The 20820-nt window shown below is 44.7% G+C and overlaps 1 protein-coding gene across 1 annotated transcript in view; it reads right to left on the bottom strand.

The window, feature by feature from the left end:
• Positions 1 to 20820, bottom strand: part of mrtfba (myocardin related transcription factor Ba) — a 279508-nt gene that overhangs the window by 19016 nt on the left and 239672 nt on the right. Inside the window, exons 9-14 of the mRNA XM_070900957.1 lie at positions 18013 to 18088; positions 17716 to 17877; positions 10628 to 10812; positions 5852 to 5983; positions 4400 to 4647; positions 1492 to 1639 (exon numbers count right to left, since the gene is read on the bottom strand). Coding sequence (XP_070757058.1) covers positions 1492 to 1639; positions 4400 to 4647; positions 5852 to 5983; positions 10628 to 10812; positions 17716 to 17877; positions 18013 to 18088 — 951 coding nt within the window. The remainder of the gene's footprint in view (positions 1 to 1491; positions 1640 to 4399; positions 4648 to 5851; positions 5984 to 10627; positions 10813 to 17715; positions 17878 to 18012; positions 18089 to 20820) is intronic.

Genomic DNA, 20820 nt, shown 5'->3' with positions numbered 1-20820 from the left:
TAGAATTTAGAAGAATGAGAGGGGATCTCATAGAAACATAGAAAATTCTGACGGGATTGGACAGGTTAGGTGCAGGAAGAATGTTCCCGATATTGGGGAAGTCCAGAAGTATGGTTCACAGTCTAAGGATAAGGGATAAGCCATTTAGGACCGAGATGAGGAGAAACTTCTTCACTCAGAGAATTGTGAACCTGTGGAATTCTCTACCACAGAAAGTTGTTGAGGCCAGTTCGTTAGATATATTCAAAAGGGAGTTAGATGTGGCCCTTACGGCTAAAGGGATCAGGGGTTTGGAGAGAAAGCAGGAATAGGGTACTGAAGTTGCATGATCAGCCATGATCATATTGAATGGTGGTGTAGGCTCGAAGGGTCAAATGGCCTACTCCTGCACCTATTTCCTATGTTTCTATTCACTTTATTAACACATAGGCTAAATATATAATTTCAGTGGAATTTGCCTTTAAAATGTATAGTAAAACTAAAATAGATACAATGAAAGCTGTTTTATCATTTAAAACAAGAAGTAAATTAAACAGAAATCTGTTGACTGACTAGAAGCACACAGGAGGTGGCAGTACTGCACCATAGCAGCATATATTGCCATTGGACATGCAGTAGTGTTTAAGCACAATCTGCTTCCCAAAAGTCACATATTAATCATGTAGGAATGAAAGCAGCCGTTTCAAATGAACCATGCATGCTCCAAAATAGAATACTTCATATAAAATGAAATGGGAAACAGACGTCAAAGTTAAAAGCATAGCTGACAGGACCACTCGGAGACAGATTTTATGCAGCTTCATTCACATTGCAGCAGTTAATCTTTATACAAGTGCAAGTGTGGTCCTCTATCAAAACAGTGTATAAATAACTATCACGCAAATACAGCAATTATCTGAATACACATAAATGACAGCTGAGAACTTTAATCACTCATGACAGACCACTGCTTTCTTCATTTTAGATGTCAAATGAGTCAGCCGCCTTATCGGCCCGCCTACCCTGATGATGCGGCCGCCGCCATTTTGAAAGGGGCCTATCTAGGTGCCGAAAATGTCTAACTGACTCAGGCGGTAGGCCCCTTTTAATATGAAAATCAGGGTTCTGCAACATACATTAGACCCTGATTGCCTGCTGGTCGGCCCAGTCGTTACCTGATCCAACTTCGCTCCAGAGGGCTGCTGCCGAAACAACACAGATTAATTTCTACCCCTTCATTTCTATGTAGTGCCTCCTCCAGTGGCTTGACAGATAATTGATGGAACTCAACATAATAAATGAAGGGGGTTCCTGTGACAGTCCTGGGGTCAGAATAAGCTTCTAGTAGAGAATAAATCCAAATTTGTCCTTATCCAAATGAATTGGCTATCTCGAAAGCAGTTTAAAGTAATTAGAATATTTACAGACACGAGCAAGAACAAAATTGTCATTCTTACTAGAGCTTTTTAAAAGCAGATAAAGATATTTTTTACATTTTTTTAATGCATCTACCTTCATGTCATCCAGATTAGAGGGGAGGGTTCCCAGCTTCCGGCAAGGTGCACTGTTGTGTCGTGTGACATATGATGACGATGATGTGCAGTTAGCCAGAGTATTGGATGTAGTTATGCTGCTAGCTGTCTGGTTATCGTTGGATGACCTGGGAATAGAGGTACAATAACCGCTGTTAAATAATACTGGTTAACACAATCAACATTTGGCATACGATAATCCGGCAGCAGTTTCTTTGTCTAGCTGTGTCTTCTGTATTAAATCAAAGCACTTGCCAATTAAATATGTAACAAGCAGCTTTTTAATGTTTTCTTGTGAAAGTTAAAAAGTCATGTATCCTAATGGCTACAATTCGCCTCAGCATCACTGGGCTGGGGAAGAACATCCGCTGGGAATCCTACTTCAGAATGCCGTTCTTCTGTTGGAAAGTTTTCACATGTGGAAATCGGGCAAGAACAAGGTTGGGTTCGGCTGTTATACCTTCCACAGTTACACAGTCTGCTGACTTTCATTCTCTAAACTTGTGTATATATAAATATATATATAAAAAGTAGCCACTTGGGCAATGTACCATAGAGGCTGTTGCAGTCTCTGTAACTGTACCCCAGCAAGGGTCTGTTGCAGTCCCTGTAACTGTACCCCAGCAAGGGTCTGTTGCAGTCCCTGTAACTGTACCCCAGCAAGGGTCTGTTGCAGTCCCTGTAACTGTACCCCAGCAAGTGTCTGTTGCAGTCCCTGTAACTGTACCCCAGCAAGGGTCTGTTGCAGTCCCTGTAACTGTACCCCAGCAAGGGTCTGTTGCAGTCCCTGTAACTGTACCCCAGCAAGGGTCTGTTGCAGTCCCTGTAACTGTACCCCAGCAAGGGTTTGTTGCAGTCTCTGTAACAATACCCCAGCAAGGGTCTGTTGCAGTCTCTGTAACTATACCCCAGCAAGTGTCTGCTACAGTCTCTGTAACTATACCCCAGAAAGGGTTTGTTGCAGTCTCTGTAACTATACCCCAGCAAGTGTCTGCTGCAGTTTCTGTAACTATACCCCAGCAAGGGTCTGTTGCAGTTTCTGTAACTATACCCCAGCAAGGGTCTGTTGCAGTCTCTGTAACTTTACCCCAGCAAGTGTCTGCTGCAGTCTCTGTAACTATACCCCAGCAAGGGTCTGTTGCAGTCTCTGTAACTATACCCCAGCAAGGGTTTGTTGCAGTCTCTGTAACTGTACCCCAGCAAGGGTCTGTTGCAGTCTCTGTAACTATACCCCAGCAAGTGTCTGCTGCAGTCTCTGTAACTATACCCCAGCAAGGGTCTGTTGCAGTCCCTGCAACTGTACCCCAGCAAGGGTTTGTTGCAGTCCCTGTAACTGTACCCCAGCAAGGGTTTGTTGCAGTCCCTGTAACTGTACCCCAGCGAGGGTCTGTTGGAGTCCCTGTAACTGTACCCCAGCAAGGGTCTGTTGGAGTCCCTGTAACTGTACACCAGCAAGGGTCTGTTGGAGTCCCTGTAACTGTACCCCAGCAAGGGTCTGTTGCAGTCCCTGTAACTATATTCCAGCAAGGGTCTGTTGCAGTCCCTGTAACTGTACCCCAGCAAGGGTTTGTTGCAGTCCCTGTAACTGTACCCCAGCAAGGGTCTGTTGCAGTCCCTGTAACTATACCCCAGCAAGGGTTTGTTGCAGTCTCTGTAACAATACCCCAGCAAGGGTCTGTTGCAGTCTCTGTAACTATACCCCAGCAAGGGTCTGTTGCAGTCCCTGTAACTGTACCCCAGCAAGGGTTTGTTGCAGTCTCTGTAACAATACCCCAGCAAGGGTCTGTTGCAGTCTCTGTAACTATACCCCAGCAAGTGTCTGCTACAGTCTCTGTAACTATACCCCAGCAAGTGTCTGCTGCAGTTTCTGTAACTATACCCCAGCAAGGGTCTGTTGCAGTTTCTGTAACTATACCCCAGCAAGGGTTTGTTGCAGTCTCTGTAACTGTACCCCAGCAAGGGTCTGTTGCAGTCTCTGTAACTATACCCCAGCAAGTGTCTGCTGCAGTCTCTGTAACTATACCCCAGCAAGGGTCTGTTGCAGTCTCTGTAACTATACCCCAGCAAGGGTCTGTTGCAGTCTCTGTAACTATACCCCAGCAAGTGTCTGCTGCAGTCTCTGTAACTATACCCCAGCAAGGGTCTGTTGCAGTCCCTGTAACTGTACCCCAGCAAGGGTTTGTTGCAGTCCCTGTAACTGTACCCCAGCAAGGGTTTGTTGCAGTCCCTGTAACTGTACCCCAGCGAGGGTCTGTTGGAGTCCCTGTAACTGTACCCCAGCAAGGGTCTGTTGGAGTCCCTGTAACTGTACACCAGCGAGGGTCTGTTGGAGTCCCTGTAACTATACCCCAGCAAGTGTCTGCTGCAGTTTCTGTAACTATACCCCAGCAAGGGTCTGTTGCAGTCTCTGTAACTATACCCCAGCAAGCGTCTGTTGGAGTCTCTGAACTGTACCCCAGCAAGAATCCATACCTTCAGGAGAGAATAGGTAAAAATTGGCAAAAATAACTTTCGCACATGGCTGCCAAGTGTCAAAAATTGCTTACAGCGCTGGGAAAGTCATACCTACATGGCCTCTAAGAAGCTGTGTGAATTTATGCGCCAGAGTATATCATCATAATTTTCAGTTGCAAAGAGAAAAAATCATGACATTGCCTTCACCCTGAACTGAAATCTGCTATCTGCAGATTCAACTTCAGGATGAAAGGCAGGATTTTCTTTTTTAGTTTTGGCACAATGGGAAATATTGGGAGCAAGTGTAAACTCCACGGTGAATGGGAAAAGTCTTTGAAGGTGCACCAGTTAGACATTGGAGACACAACGCGAGGCCAAAATCGCACAACACAGCCAGAGATGTGAAAAGGAATCACCTGGAATGTGCTACATACTTTGGTGGTGCAGGCAAGATAGCCGGATAGTTGTAGTGTTGCTGTTGTTGACTCAGGATCTGCAACTGGAGGAAAAGCTGCTGCTGTTGCAGGAGCCGGGAGTAGTTTGTATCCATGGGAAGTTCAATTTTCTCATGCTTCTTGTCTGGTGGGACGTACTGGTGGTACTTCAGCTGCTTCACTCTGGGCTTCGGATCCTTGTTTTTCTTGCTGCGGTTCTTATCATTTGCACTTTTGGGTTGGCTTTGCTGGTGTAAAATTGATGTAAAAGACTTCAATTTCAAATTAGTGTCTGAGCATTCACAAACAAATCTTAATCTTAACAGTAAATGTTCTCCATTTGTAGTTTACTTAGTATTTAACATTAGAACGTACAGGGTGAAATTCCTCCCATCGATAATTTCAGTGAAAAATTAGATGAACGCACAAGATGGGAAATCCTTTTTTGTATTGCTACCATATTAACAAGAGAAATTTCACTCCCAAAGTATGGTGGTAGGAAAGCTGTTCATTAAAAATATTCATCTCCTTTTCATGCTGAACATTAATTTGTATGGCATCAGTGCACACACTTAAAAGTCAGATTCCTGCACTTAGAAAAATGCATTGAGAGATTTTCCTTAACTCTCCAATTTTTGTTTTAAGTTGGATATCTGGAAATGGTTAAAGGTTTACCTATTGAAATAATGTAACCATATTTGTGTGCTGTGAATTGTTGAAAACATATACAGGAACCGTACACAATTGAGCAGGAGGTGAAGTCTGCACGGTTCTGTCATGTTGGTTTAATCCCACACCCCTGCAATCATACACTGGGAATGAGATCATGCCTTCTGTCAGGAGAGTTTTCACTTGTATCTCTGTTGCACTAAGCTTGTGGGGTTGGTGTCATACCGTTACTAATCCTCAAAGTGCAGTATACTGCTAACAATGCCGGCCTAACCTCCAGTCTACCAAGCTAAGAGAGCCCACTTCCAAGAAACAGTATTACGTCAACTTTTCTTTGTGGCAGTAGAACCGTAGCTGGCCCAAGGCCTACTTTTAAAGGGTCTTTGTTAAATGTGTGCTGCCTACTGTACCATTGCTCCATTTTCTTGTGATTGGAAATAGTTCACTGGACAAAAAGGAAAAAAAATAACACAGCTCCAATATATTAGGCGGCATACGTCACACTCCATTACAATAACAACTTCTATTTATATAGTGCCTTTAACATAGCAAAAATGTCCAGAGGCACTTCACAGGAGCGTTAACAAAATCTGACACCGAGCCACACAAAGATGATGCACAGATGCATTCGATCATGCAAATGGGAGATCTGTAATTACTGCACAGCACAGCAAGCAGTCAGTGTGACTCGATATTCCCAACTTGCGTCCCAACACAAGTGAAGCTGGAACTACTCTAGCAGGAACAATATAATAAGGGTTTGAGCGTGCCAAAGAGACTTACCTTAATTAGGGTTGGAGCAGGTTTAGTTGAGACGGCTGTACTTGTGGACAGTGTGGTACATATTGAACGTATGCCTTGCTGATCAGGTAGAGGGGCAGGTTTGAGGAAGTCAGGCATCGGCTGTGGGTGGTACTACCAAAAAATGAGAAAATCAGAGGTGTGTTTCAGCAATTTGTGAAAGGAAAAAGGAAATCGTTGTTATCCAAGAGCCACTGCGGACCAATTAAAAATGACTCCATACAGTGCTAAAGAAATGGGAAGTTAAAATACTCTTTAAATTGAACTACAATGGTTTAAAGTCGTAAAGTCAATTTAAATCCATCAATTAAATCCAATTCATTCCATCAAAAAAAGTCAGTAGTACAAAGTATTCCTGAAACTAGTCATAGAACACTCAGACTTGAAGAGAAACTGTGCACTAATCTACCCCACCCACCCCCTCAATTAGAACATTAGGGTTTGTAAAGCATTAAAGTCATGTTTTATTAGTAACATTTACCAACATTTGCATGTTTAACTTGTTTGGAACCCTCTCCCCTCTCCCTGTGTGCCTTGGCCTCTTCAGGCTACACACTGGCTAGAGATGACAGGCCATACAGGCAATCGGCACTGCTCCAAGTGAATCATTAGGAGGTGCACGAGAGTTGTCCAGGGACCATCCAACTTCTTGTTTTCCTTTACCTACGGGAATGCCCAAGATCAGGAGCACAACGGATTAAACCTGCAACCCTCCACTTTGTGGCACTGCATCCTGGCGCTCGATTGTAGTTACAATTACTGCCCATACATAGAGTCTGCAATTCACAGAACGCGTGGGCCGCCCCGAGCTGTGTGAGAACACCACCGCAGGTCGGGGCTATAAATAGAGCTGAAGCGCCGGTCTCTGGAACATTGTGGCGGAGATGCGGCGAATGAGGGTATGGGGCCCAGAAGAGCCGAGGGCCCAGGGGCAGCATGGACCTGCCCACACTGCGATATGTGTGCGCACTAGGGCCGTGCAGCAGAGCAAGTCTCCAGTCCTGGTTTACCCTTGACACTGGATAAAGGCCTAGCTCTGTCAAACCCGTGTGGTGGCTGATGTGCAACGGTCACCACATGTTAAAAAAAAAATTCACGCATGGGCATCTTCCACCCCCTCAACTGGAGTTCAGGACTGGAACATCGGGTCCTTCATTGAAACATCCGTGAAATTTTGTGGAAGCAAGTCATCCTCGTTAGAGGGACCGCCTATGATGATGATGACTTGAACACTCCCCATGATGGCTAATGAAATTAGGAACATCTTTTCCACCCTTGGTAACCTAACATCGTGCAGATCTATGCAATTTTTCAAAAAACCTTTACCATTGTAAACCTCAGTCGGAACTTGTTTTTTTACATTTTGGCATTGCAGGCCCTCCAACTGAGCATCTATTACTTTGGAAGTAGCAGATTGACTGCTAAGGGAATAAAAGTAGCTCATATAAATGGACAAAAAGTGCAGAGCCCTAGTGCTGCAGCTGCCAACTGCAACTACCATTCCTACTGCAACTCATTTAAATGAAAGACTAAAATCATTATGGAATCGGGCGCCTGTACCACCAAGGACTTGGCAAGTGGAGAGACTGAATTCAAATACTAACACAAAACAGATGACCGTGCATCTGGTAAAGCAACCACTTCTAAGACTTTAAACTCTCCTTTAATCAAATGTACAATTCAGAAATACAAAAGCAAAATACTGCGGATGCTGGAATCTAGAATAATCTGGAATGATTCGGCACAATTCAGAAAACTATGGTTTCACATAACTGGTCACAGAATTTCTGAGCAGCTCTTAATTACATGCAGAACCTATTATTATTATTTCCCAGCAGATCTGGCAGTTTTCCCACTGTGTAAAGCATTTTAGTGGAAACACAGCTTTCAATTATCATTATATCTTATTACATCACTTAGGCACTTTAAAGAAATATATTCTGTGAGCAAAAGACATCTCATAAGTTGCAGAAATTCTTCCACTGGGAGCAGTTGTGCACTGCGGTAATTCTGCTGGTGCTCTGAATTTGGCTTGTCTACAAAACAGGGCAGATTTCAGTGCACTGGAAGTAGAGCCAGATGAAGAATTTTTGCCGTTCTGAACACCAAAAACCTGAGGGGCCTCTCCGCAACCCTGCACAACCCCCGCCCCAATCCATTAAAACACAAATGTATAGTAAAATGCATGAAGAAATAGGCCTGCGGAATAAGAATGTTCACACACTGTATTAATAATAAAGCAAATCAGTGCACAATAAATCAAAGCGATCCAGCGGCTATATGCAGCTTTTCTACATTATGGTGAATTTTACCAGGGGGTCCCACAGTTGGCCGTCGGTCTGTGCATTAATCCACCCCTAACTGGAAGTAACAAGTGCACAAGCAGGATTGTACAAGCACAATTGCTCAAACAGTGGAATAATAACGTTAAAGCAATAGTTGGGTTTCTCTTTTGCAATCCTTGTGAATGAGATGTGGCCTGTCAATAGCCCATGGAGTACACTGGTCTTACACCAGAACTGGAAGCTACAGGGCACTTTTAATGTCTTATATAGTTTAAGGGCCTTTGTCGACAATATTGTCAATCACTCACAATCAAAGGGACAATTACACAAAATGCTCATCTATTATATACAGTCCTCACTGCTGAGAGCGGGCGTGTTTTCACTAACACGATTATCCCACTACACGCAATGGCCAGTATAAGGGTCATTATGCAAAGTGCCAGGGCCGAATCTCCCATCTACCTCGCTGCTGTTCTCAGGTATATACCTGACCACTGAGATCATGGACCTGGCGGGAAGCAACAAAAAGACCAGGACCATCCCTAGCGTTGGGAGCACCAAGAGCAAGTAAAGCATCTAAGAAAGAATCCAATGACCAAAGGCTCTTTAGAGCCACCCACTGTGGCAGTGAAAGGGCTGGTTACTGTCTGCAGAGGTGTCAACTTTGGTTTACTGATCAGTTTGCCTTGTGGTGTTGCTCAGGTCTCCATTGAGTTTATTGATGTGTTTCAGCTCCCTCCTATCGGTCGTGTATTTCCCTTTCTCTGGGTCCAGTAAGTGCCCGTTAGTGGTTCCCCTCTGATTCCAGGATTCTTCCCGTCACACAGATGCTGCTGTGACTTTGGGTCAGGGCAATTTCTAAACCCCTAAAGGTATCGGTGGCTCCCATGCAAGCAGATCAGGAGCCGTCGTGACCTCTCCCACTGTTTTTAACTTCTATCGGGAATGATTTCAATCTCTCCTTCCTCTCGGTGTTTCTGCTGTCAAAAGATCAGATCAGTGGAGATTTCAGAATAGTTCAGAAAGATCCCACCAATTTTAGTGTGAAGAGAAAATTTAGGGAATTAGAAGAATTGAACATTAACAAGATAGTAAGCACAGCTGTTTCTGCCCGAAGTAAATGCAGCACTTAAGGCACTTTAACCGGCAACTTTGAAATTGACATTGGTGTAAATGAATAATGGTTAATGCTTTTTGCCTGATATAAGCAAACTGCCCGTTTTAAACGTGGACGTTTTAAGTGATGGGACTGTATTAAAAACATTTGTGTGGTGGCAACATTCCAAAGGTATTGCACCTATGGTTGGCACCATTAGCTAACATTACGTGACCATAACATTACATAACAGGCCTCCTTATAGGAAAAATTAGAAACCCACCCCTGGAGCCACACAGGATGGGAAAAAAGTTTAAAGGGGGTCAGTAAAAAAAACTAGAACCACATGAAAACATTATACAAGAGGTTTGAACGGGTAAAAGAATGATCAAATTAATTTTAGGAATGTTCTGAAAGCTAATGGCGGCCAGCTGCTGTGTCAGAAATGACAGTAATGTGAACGATGTAAGAATAGAAGCTGTGGGAGTTTGGGGTCGACGAAGGGAAAACTGCTCTCAATCTTGTGGCATACAAGGAATGAAGAAATTAAACACTCAAAAGTTTGAAACCCCCACGCCACCTACCCCATGCTCAATCCGACGACAGACCCTTCACCCCTCGCTGCGGCATTAACTGCCAATCAGCAGCAGCAGCTCCAAGGTTACGATTTGCCTCTCACCTGCCACTCTCACCTGCTTCTCTCCTTCAGCAGTGAGCATGATGAACCCAGTGGCTGTTTGAAGTGATCTCTGCTGAGTTGCATGGGATAAATGGAGGGAGATGTGCTAGGCCTGTCTGGCTTGTGAGCAATTAATCACACATCGTTTGCGTCTCAAGCTTCTGCTAACATCCTGACAGCGTACAATTCAATTTGCGTCTGCGATAAAGTCCTTTCATATTAATTAACTTACTGATAAATGAACCTTCTCTAGTTTGCGGAGTTGCTCATTTCCACTTTGAAACTCAAGCTGTTTTTATATTGATAACGGAGACACCCAGCAACAACCAGGTCTCATGCAGCTGAACGTAATACATACCAGGAGTCACCAAGACCAGCAACAGCTTTATCAGGGCTAATGTGATTTTAATCAGTGACTCCTGGTATGTATTACTTTAGTCTCAGCAAATCTCGGAAATTTTACTTTTAAGTCGCATTCAAGACCCAGATATCAGGTGCCGACTAGCAAGGGTCATAGCACGATATACAAGTGGCTTTTGAGAAGAGAAAGCCACCTCTATTTTGATCATAGCTGTTTAAGATAAATATATAAAATAAAGACAGTAATTCCCTACTGCCACGCTATGGTCTTTCATTCAGATTGCCAACCTATCCTCCCAATTCCTAACTAGGAGGTAATTCATTTTCAGAGCACTCACCTGAATAATGGTGTTTGGTACAGGTGAGGATGAGGAGGAGGATGACTCATTCACCTTGGTTTCCCCTGGAGAAGGAGCTGAGCTTTGTGACTCCTGGCTCCCTGGCTGCTCTGGAGATAAGGCATCACTGCTGTCATCATCAAATGAGAATGTGTCTAAGGTTTTGGGGTAATGGACTTGGCCAACTGCAAGGAGAAGTGCACGTCAGTACAGCGTTCACATAACATGCTTTTAGAAATGGAAAAGCTTCTCATTTTATTAGCTGCATTAAAAAAAACATGCTAGTGCAAAAAGACTGATATTTTTGTTTACCCACAACTATCTCAAAGCTGACAGCACTGCTCTAAAAGCTATCATTTTTTTTGCCCAGCTATTTGTTACCATTCTTCTCATCTGACTGCAGCACCCCAGTACAAATTCCTCCCTCCCTCCCTCCCCCCCACCACCAAATCAAGTTCAACTGGCTACTAAAAGGTGCCTGTTAATTTTTCCATACGCAAAATGCAATCAGAGTGCCCTGAAAGCCTCGGGTGCACAGACACCAATTGACCAGATCTATGGTGGGTTAGTGATTTCAGATAGGGCAGCAATTGGTTTCCGCAAATTGTTTCAGAACCCTACTAGAGGCGCAACATTTGTCAGGATTCCCATTCCTGATTGATATGTAGTGACTCTTATTGGAAAATGTGCATGTGTGGATTTCCTGTGAGAACAAGATCATGCTTGCTGTGATGCTCTTCCATGGTTGAACAAAATGTCAATATTTACTGTGCAGTTACACTGTCTGAAAATGGCCACCTGCATGAGATCGCAGGCACTAAATCCCGAACTTGCAATCGGTCAAGTCCCCACTCTGCATCGGCCTCGCTGCACGTTTCATCCACCCATTCAAATCAACATGCTAGTGAAAAGTTGGGCTAACTGCCTACTGACTGTGCATTAATTACCCTGAAAACATTTTACGGCTGGTGCAAACAGGCGCAGGAGCCTGTTGCATAGCATAAGGGAGGCGGGGGGGGGGGGTGGGGGGGGGATGAGAACATTGTATTAATTTTGAGCTAGGTTTATGCTACAACCCCTAAAAAGCATCCTAGTCACATTTTATGGTTTTAAGGAAACCTTCAGTAAAAAGTATCTCAAGACTTTTCAGTGTTTGATCGAATTGTATTAATGTTGAAATCTTGGTTTATGTATTAAATACAATTGTGATGATTGTAATTTATTAATAAAGTAGCATTTTTGGCTGCTAAATTATTTTAAATGAATTGTGGGCAAATCAGCAATCTCCTCTGTTTCCTGATTGGAAAAGAGTCAGGAAGGGAAAGGAACATCGCACCACGTGATCCCAGCACAATAGTGCGCCCCGGGATCTGTGGGCCACGACGCTATGCACAACTCTTCAGCAAGTTTGAAAGCAAGTTTTAGTTTGGGGCTTTGCACAGGGAAGTGTGGATTCCGTTCAGATGTTGGTGGCGTACCCCTTAGCTACTCTGCAGACTGCAAGTTCAGGGCCATTAAGTTCAAAAACAAGTCAATACATTACATGCAAATATTGACTCAACAATGGCTTCCCATAGTGTTTCACATAGTGGTTTTAGCCACGTTATTTCTGAAACTCATTCTGGTCTCAACATCGCAACTGCCATAAACTTGTAAATATAGGGGAAGAATTTGGATATATTCAAGGAGTAACAGAACAATGGATATTTACAAAACAGTGGATAAAACAATTAAATCCAGTGACATAATAAAGGATGGTCCCTATCACCACTGGCACACATTTAACATGTCTGTCAAAATAACTTGAAATCCAAATAGGATTGAGCCACAAATACCCTTAACTGGCAATTCACCTGTTTAATGGGTCCTTTTTTGGAACTGATACTATTTTACTACCAACTTTACCTTTTCCATATCGAGCAGGATATTATCAAGGGGCAGTGTTCCAGAAGCCAACTGTGTGAGATTAATTTTTCAGCATCACAAACTGTCCTGGGTGAGCGACAAATGACAAGATGGAACAGCCCCTCTCTGCTTTTAGGTTATTTCTGGTAAGAAGTTTCATTTTATAATTAGTAACATGACTGTAGGAAAGTTTTTCCACCAGCATGTCAACAGAGTTGTCTTTATTTATACTTCACAGCTGACCCACATTGATTACTGTCACAAACTCTGTAAATTATCCATTGAAAAAAGCATCCAATTACACAGCATCGATGGCCAACAGTACTGACATTCTTCATCGACAATGGGCAGATGCAGTTAAAATGTATTTGGAATCTAATTGACATAATAAACCTTTCCAGCTCATACAACCAAAATAGCCTGATTTAAAAACCAATGTTTTTGAAACCAAATGTAAAACCATGAGCTGAGGTTGAATAGCAGTTAAAGGAATGGCCGTTTGACTGCACATATTTTGCATTTAAAATACTTTGTTATTTTTGAATACCATTTTTTCCTTTGATTCATACTGGGCTTGATTCTATGGATACCAGAAAAATTCTGTCTCACATAATAGATTTTCTGCACATGTGGGCCTATACAGTGACTGCTCTGTCTGTGAAAGCTGTAAAGTTAATATATTAAAATCTGCCAATAGCACCGGGCAGTGGTATTTTGGTTCCTTTACCGGGTGATATGAATTTTAAGAATTAAGTAGATACATGTTAACATGCCAAGCAGGCACAAAACCAATTCTTAACAAGGTTACAACAAATTGTAATTACACCAATACCACTTACAGAAGTTGTTGATTCTTGTTCAGAACTTCTCATCACAAACATCCCATAAACAACCACCATTTTATTCTCAGTCTATTTACCAAAATTAAAATCCACATTCATGGTTTAAAAAAAAGCTGATGAGTAAAAGGGTATTTTTGCTGAGGCCACTGAGGGTGCACACTATTTACCCAGTTCTTTTTCTGCCCAGTGTGACCCATAACGACCAAGGACATGCTAGAGTTTTATCGCTGTGTGTACAGAGCTAGACGATCTCAGCTGGGACAGCAGCGAGTTCCATAATTAGCCTCAGCACATGGCTGATGAGGAAAGTGAACGATAGTCCTGATTGCAATCCAATGATTTCTCCTGGAAAATATAAGGGTATCTAATGAGGAGAGGATTGGGCTTCGCGTTACAGCTTTCACAGACAGCTAGCAGTCACTGTATAGGCCCACATGTAGAAAATCTGAGACAGAATGTATCTGGACTTCATAGAATCAAGCCCAATATGAATCAGAGGAAAAAATGGTATTCAAAAATAAAGTATTTTAAATGCAAAATATGTACAGTCAAGCGATCATTCCTTTAACTGCTATTCAACCTCAGCTCATGGTTTTACATTTGGTTTCAAAAACATGCATTTTTAAATCAGGCCTCTTGCCCTTCTGTGACCCTCCCCCTAGCAACCATTCTGGGATCAGCATCATAGAATTCTAGATCATAGCATTTGCACACATATTGCAGCGCTACTATACTTGAGCTGTCCACCCTAATCCCATTTCCTTGTTCTTTCCTGAACTGTTTTTATTCTTTGTTTTCAGACTTATTCATTTCCCTTTTAAAAGTTATAGCCCTCTGCCCCAATAGCCACTTGTGTTCGAGCATGCCTTGTTCCAATAATACTCTATGTAAAAAAACCTTGTGTTTTTTCCCCATCTACCACAGGATCATTAACGGTGCAAACCACTCTACAAGTGCCTACAAGTCTCATCCTTGATTTCTTTGTCACTATTTGGCAGTCTTTAACGTACTTGCAACATGGTAACAGATACCATATTATTTATTAATTCAACTTAGTCTCCACATGAGCACCACTATCAATAAGAATGCATATGATGTAGTGTATATGGATTTTAGCAAAGCTTTCGATAAGGTCCCACATGGCAGACTAGTCACGAAAGTAATAGCCCATGGGATCAAGGGAAAAGTGGCAAGTTGGATCCAAAATTGGCTCAGAGGCAGGAAGCAAAGGGTAATGGTTGATGGGTGTTTTTGTGACCGGAAGGATGTTTCTAATGAGGTTCCGCAGGGCTCAGTGCTGGGTCCCTTGCTTTTTGTGGTATACATCAATGATCTAGACTTGAATATAGGGGGTATGATTAAGAAGTTTGCAATGATACTAAAATCGGCTGTGTGGTTGATAATGAAGAAGAAAGCTGCGGACTGCAGGAAGATATCAATCAACTGGTCAGGTGGGCAGAACTGTGCCAAATGGAATTTAATCCAGAGAAGTGTGAGGTAATGCATTTGCGGAGGGCTAACAAGGAAAGGGAATACACATTAAATGGTAGGACATTGAGAAGTGTAGAGGAACAAAGGGACCTGGGAGTACATGTCCACAGATCCCTGAAGGTAGTAGGCCAGGTGGATAAGGTAGTTAAGAAGGCATACGGAATGCTTGCCTTTATTAGCCGAGGCATAGAATATAAGAGCAGGTGGGTTATGCTTGAACTGTATAAAACACTGGTTGGACACAGCTGGAGTACTATGTACAGTTCTGGTCACCGCATTGCAGGAAGGATGTGATTGCACTGGAGAGGGTACAGACGAGATTTACGAGGATGTTGCCGGGAGTGGAGAATCTTAGCTGTGAGAACAGATTGGATAGGCTGGGTTTGTTTTCCTTGGAATAGAGGAGGTTGAGGGGAGATCTCATTGAGGTGAATAAAATTATGAGAGGCCTAGATATAGTGGATAGAAAGAGCCTATTTCCTTTAGCAGAGGGGTCAACAACCAGGGGGCATAAATTTAAAGTAATTGGTAGAAGGTTTAGAGGGGATTTAAGGGGAAATTTCTTCACGCAGATGGTTGTGGGGGTCTGGAACTCACTGCCTGAAAGGGTGGTCGAGGCAAAAAACCCTCACCACATTTTAAAAGTACTTGGATGTCCACTTGAAGTGCCGTAACCTGCAGGGTTACGGACCTAGCATTGGAAAGTGGGATTAGGTGGGTAGCTCTTGTTGGCTGATATGGACACGATGGGCCAAAATGGCCTCCTTCCGTGCTGTAAACTTCTATGATTCTATATTTCCTTCCATGCTGTAATCTTATCCTTAATTAATAAGATCACCACATCTTCTTTTATAATTCACTATTTCTCCTGAAAGCTTTATGTCTGGGAATGTGTCATTTCCTGTCTTGTCAAGCTGAAGTCAATACCCCGATATTAATGGGGAGCCGATGAGGGTGCGGGGGAGTGCGTAATCAGTTGAAGAACCCGACAAGGGAATGTGAAGACCCCACTGATCTCAACAGCAGGGCCTCATCAGAATATTGATGGGCAGCCTGTCGTCCCGCAGCAGGCAAAATTGACAGCCAGACCAGTGGGCGAGTGGGGAAACTAGAAAGAAGAGGCTGTAGCTGGGGACCCATAGAGACAATACCCGGCACTCGGAAGGAAGCAACAGCTCTAGGCTCATGATCGGGAGGGGGCGAGGAGGGGTTGGAGTGGTGGCTGGAGATCGGGAGGGGTGTTGGAGATTGGGGGGGGGGGGGCGGGGGGAGTGGAGGCTGGAGAGTGGGAGGAGTGTTGGAGATTGGGGGGGGGCGGGGGGAGTGGAGGCTGGAAATCGAGAGGGGTGTTGGAGATTGGGGGGGGGGTGTGGAGGCTGGAGAGTGGGAGAGGTGTTGGAGATTGGAGATTGGGGGGGGGTGTGGAGGCTGGAGATCGGGAGGGGTGTTAGAGATTGGGGGGGGTGGGGTGGAGTGGAGGCTGGAGATCGAGAGGGGTGTTGGAGATTGCGGGGGGGGTGTGTGTGGAGGCTGGAGAGTGGGAGGGGTGTTGGAGATTTTGGGAGGGGGATGGAATGGAGGCTGGAGATCGGGAGGGGTGTTGGAGATTGCGTGGGGGGGGGGGGTGGAGGGGGAGGAGAACGGCTGGTGATTGGGGCCGGTTTTGAGGTTGAGGGGGTAGTGAGTTCTGGTCCAAGGGAGGCTCAAAGCTTCCTTGTGAGACCTGGAGGAGCACACCTGCCCCACAAGAAAACTTGAAAAATAAATTGTAAACTCATCTGCTGGGCATCTTTTGGCCCAGGATCCGGCTCCTTACAGATTTTGCCAGACAAGGAAGCCGACACTGTCCCTGCTCACACCAGCACCCCCTCCCCACTCAGGCCTCTGATTGAAATTGCAGGTTGGACAACATTGGCCCCAATAATTAGTGCTTCTAGTTCTCTGACTATTTCTACAGCTTTGCATATTTACAACCTTAATCCATTCATATTCCTCAATTTACCTTTCCCTTCGCATTATTTTCTTTACTGTTCTCTTTAATCTCTCTTCTATCAGCTGAGAGTACATCACTCCAGACCCCCTCCCCCTTTTTAGACTGTCTTCACATTCCCTTGTCGGGTTCTTCAACCGATCATGTGCTCCCAAACACCCTCCTCGACTCCCTATTAATAGCGGGGTATTGACTTCAGCTTGAAGAAGACAGAAAATGACACATTCCCAGACATAAAACTTTCAGGAGAAACAGAGAATTATAAAAGGAGATGGGGTGCTCTTATTAATTGTCAGCTGTGGCTCAGTGGTAGCACTCTCATCTCTGAGCCACAAGGTTGTAGGTTCAAGTCCCACTCCAGAGACTTGAGCACAAAATCCAGGCTGACTTTCCAGAGCAGAACTGAGAGAGTGCTGCACTGTTGGAGGTGCTGTCTTTCGGATGACACATTAAACTGAGGTCCCGTCTGCCCTCTCAAGGAGACGTAAAAGATCCCATGGCATTATTTCAAAGAGAAGGGGAGTTCTCCCCAGTGTCCTGGCCAATATTTATTCCTCAACTAACATCACTAAAACAGATTATCTGGTCACTATCACATTGCTATTTGCGGGAGCTTGCTGCATGCAAATTGGCTGCCGCGTTTCCTACATTGCAACAGTGATCACACTTCAAAAAGTACTTCAGTGGCTGTAAAGCGCTTTGGAATATTGTGACAGGCACTATATAAATGCAAGTCTTTCTTTCATTACTCTTATTTTAACCCTTCCACCCCTATAACAGCTATGATTTTCTCCCATTCCTCCCACCAACAGTCCCAGTAAGCTAAAGCCAATCAACATATGGAATAAATTGCTACTTACCTTTAATTGCTTCCTTTAAACTGGAATCTACAGGGAGAATATTCTTTTCCACGAGTTCCATGGGACCTGGTCTCTGAGCTATCTTTTCATTTAGATCGTCTGCCAGTCTGGCTCTCTTCAGCTTCATCTGAGTGGCCTGCAGCGAAGGCTCTGCCAGGGTCTCTGCAGATTTCATGCCAATATTTAATGGGAAGAAATTTGCAACACAAAATATATTGTTTCTAGAAATGCTCCATAGATTTTGTAATCATAAACCTGGTCAAAATGTTTTCCTATGGAGTTCAGATATTTTCTTACCTTCTAATATGTGCATTCTGACCAGTTCAGACCTCTCCGGCCTACTTCGTATCTTATGTTTCAGGTAGTCCTCAGTCTGAAAGAATAGAAACTTGTAAGTTCTATTTCAAGTTCAGGTTAGATACTTTTTTCTGTAATAACAGGGAGAGGACACCCCCAACATGCTAACCCTCCTCAGCTAATAAGAACATAAGAAAAAGAAGCAGGAGTAGGCCATTTAGCCCCTCGAACCTTTTCCGCCATTTAATAAGATCATGGCTGATCTGATCATGGACTCAGCTCCACTTCCCTGCCCGCTCCCCATTACCCTTTACTCCCTTATCGCTCAAAAATCTGTCTATCCCCGCCTTAAATATATTCAATGACCCAGCCTCCATAGCTGTCTGGGGCAGAGAATTCCATAGATTTACAACCTTCTGAGAGAAGAAATTCCTCCTCATTTCAATTTTAAATGGGCGCCCCCTTATTCTGAAACTGTGCCCCCTAGTTCTAGATTCCCTCATGAGTGGAAACATCCACTCTGCATCTACCCTGTCAAGCCCCCTCAGAATCTTATATGTTTCAATAAGATCACCTCACATTCTTCTGAACTCCAATGAGTACAGGCCCAACCTACTCAACCTATCTTCATAAGTCAACGCCGTCAGTACCGGAATCAACCTAGTGAACCTTTTCTGAACAGCCTCCAAAATAAGTATAAGGAGACCAAAACTGTACGCAGTACTCTAGGTGTGGCCTCACCAATATCCTGTACAATTGTAGCAGGACTTCTCTGCTTTTTAACCACAGGGGTACCACAGGGATCAGTGCTTGGGCCCCAGCTATTCACAATATATATATATATATATATAAATGATTTGGATGAGGGAAACCAAATATAATATTTCCAAGTTTGCTGACGACACAAAACTAGGTGGGATTGTGCAAGAGCAAGATTGATTATCAAAGATGTTATTTGGCTATTATGTAGGCCCTGAGCTGGCTAAACAGAAGGTATGCTTAAAACTGTACGTACGCATAGAGCCACAAGATGACCACTCGTTGGCCCCAAGTTTCCACATGATTTGCTCCTGATTTTTAGGAGCAACTGGTGGAGAACGGATTATCTTAGAAATCGCAATTCTCCACATTTTTTTTTCTGCAGTTCTAGTCAGTTAGAACAGTTTCACTTTGGAACAGAATTTTTTCTTCAAAAGGGGGCGTGTCCGGCCACTGACGCCTGATTTGAAAGTTTCCACAGTAAAAACGTACTCCGAACTAACTTAGAATGGAGCAAGTGAAGATTTTTGTAGAACTGAAAAAACCTTGTCTACACATTAAAAAATCAGGCGCAGGTTACAAATTAGGCGTCCAGAACGAGGTGGGGGGGGGGGGGGGGGGGGGGAAGGGAAGTCATTAAATTCTACAATAAATCCTTATTTATACTTATACAAATATTATACAAATAAATCCAACCTGAATAAACATTATAAGCAAAGAAAAGATTAAATAAACCATCTTCCGACCTGTGTGAAAGTGCTTCAGGCAGGTTCAGTCAGCTCAGCGGTGTGGCGTCGTTCCCGCGAACGGGAGGGAGGGAGGGAGGGGCAGGCAGGCAGGCAGTAAGCAGGCATTTGTGCAGCCTTCCACTTGAGATGGAAGCCTTAAAGTCAGCTCAGCGGTGTGGCGTTGTTCCCGCGAACGGGAGGGAGGGAGGGCCCGACCGACCGACCGACGGCAGGGGGGGGGGGGAGGCAGGGAGGAGGAGGCAGTGAAAAGGCTGCAGGACGCCTCAGAAGTTGAGGCAGCCATTCCCGATGGCAGTGGGGGGAAGGTCGTCGGGAAACGGCTGCCTCAACTTCTGAGGCTTCCTGCAGCCTTCTCACTGCTGCAAGAAGCCTCAGTGCTGATCATGGAAGGGCAATGTGCTTTTATTAAAAAATGTTCAAAAACTAAACAGCTACAAAGAACTACAAAAATGGCCGAGTGCCAATGTTTCCTTCACACTGCGCGTGCGCGAATGTTCCAACGCGCACGCACAGCGTTGCCGGCACGAAAAAAACTAATTTAAATGGTACCCGCCCCCTCCCACTTACAAAATCGGCGCGAGTGGTAGGCTCCGCCCCCTGGGCGCCGCGCCAAGCTGCCATGGAGCTGCAGGGCGCTCCAGAATTGCGCGGTTTTCGGCGCGAAAAACGGGCGCTCAGCTCGGCGGGGCGCCCGTTTTGTAGCGTGTGGAAACTTGGGGCCGTTGAAGGTTGGCTTAAAACTGCACGTACACAAGATGACCACTCATTGACCTCGGGCTCAACGGAGCATAGAAACATAGGGCCCAAGTTTCCACAAGAAAAAAAACGGGCGCCCCTCCGAGCTGGGCGCCCGTTTTCCGCGCCTAAAACGGCGCCTAAAAAAATCCTCGTTATTCTCCACCTACTTACAGGTCCTCTGGCTCTCGGCGCAGTCAGCTCGAGCTGTGGGGGGGGGCGGAGCCAGGTCCTGGCGCTGAAAACATTGCCGGGACATCTGCACATGCGCGCTACAGTCGGCATGCAAGTGCAGTAGCTCCAGGCGCCGAACTGTGTGGGAGGGGCCCAAAACACGCAGCCCCTAGCCCTGGCTGAATGGCCTCACTGGGGCTGCGTGAATGAGGCTCCTCCCACGGCCAGCTCCTGCTCCCCGCCCGACCAGACCCGACACTCGCTCCCCCTCACCCCCTGCCGACCAGACCCAACCCGACACCCGCTTTCTCCCCCCCCCGACCAGATACCCGCTCCCCCCCCTACCAACCAGACACCCACTCCCCCCCCCCCCCCCGCCGACCAGACTCGC

The sequence above is a fragment of the Pristiophorus japonicus genome, chromosome 15 (genome assembly GCF_044704955.1).
Source record: "Pristiophorus japonicus isolate sPriJap1 chromosome 15, sPriJap1.hap1, whole genome shotgun sequence".
Lineage (NCBI taxonomy): Eukaryota > Metazoa > Chordata > Chondrichthyes > Pristiophoridae > Pristiophorus > Pristiophorus japonicus.
Note: the sequence above shows the minus strand (reverse complement) of the source record. Positions and strands in the feature narration are given on the sequence as shown.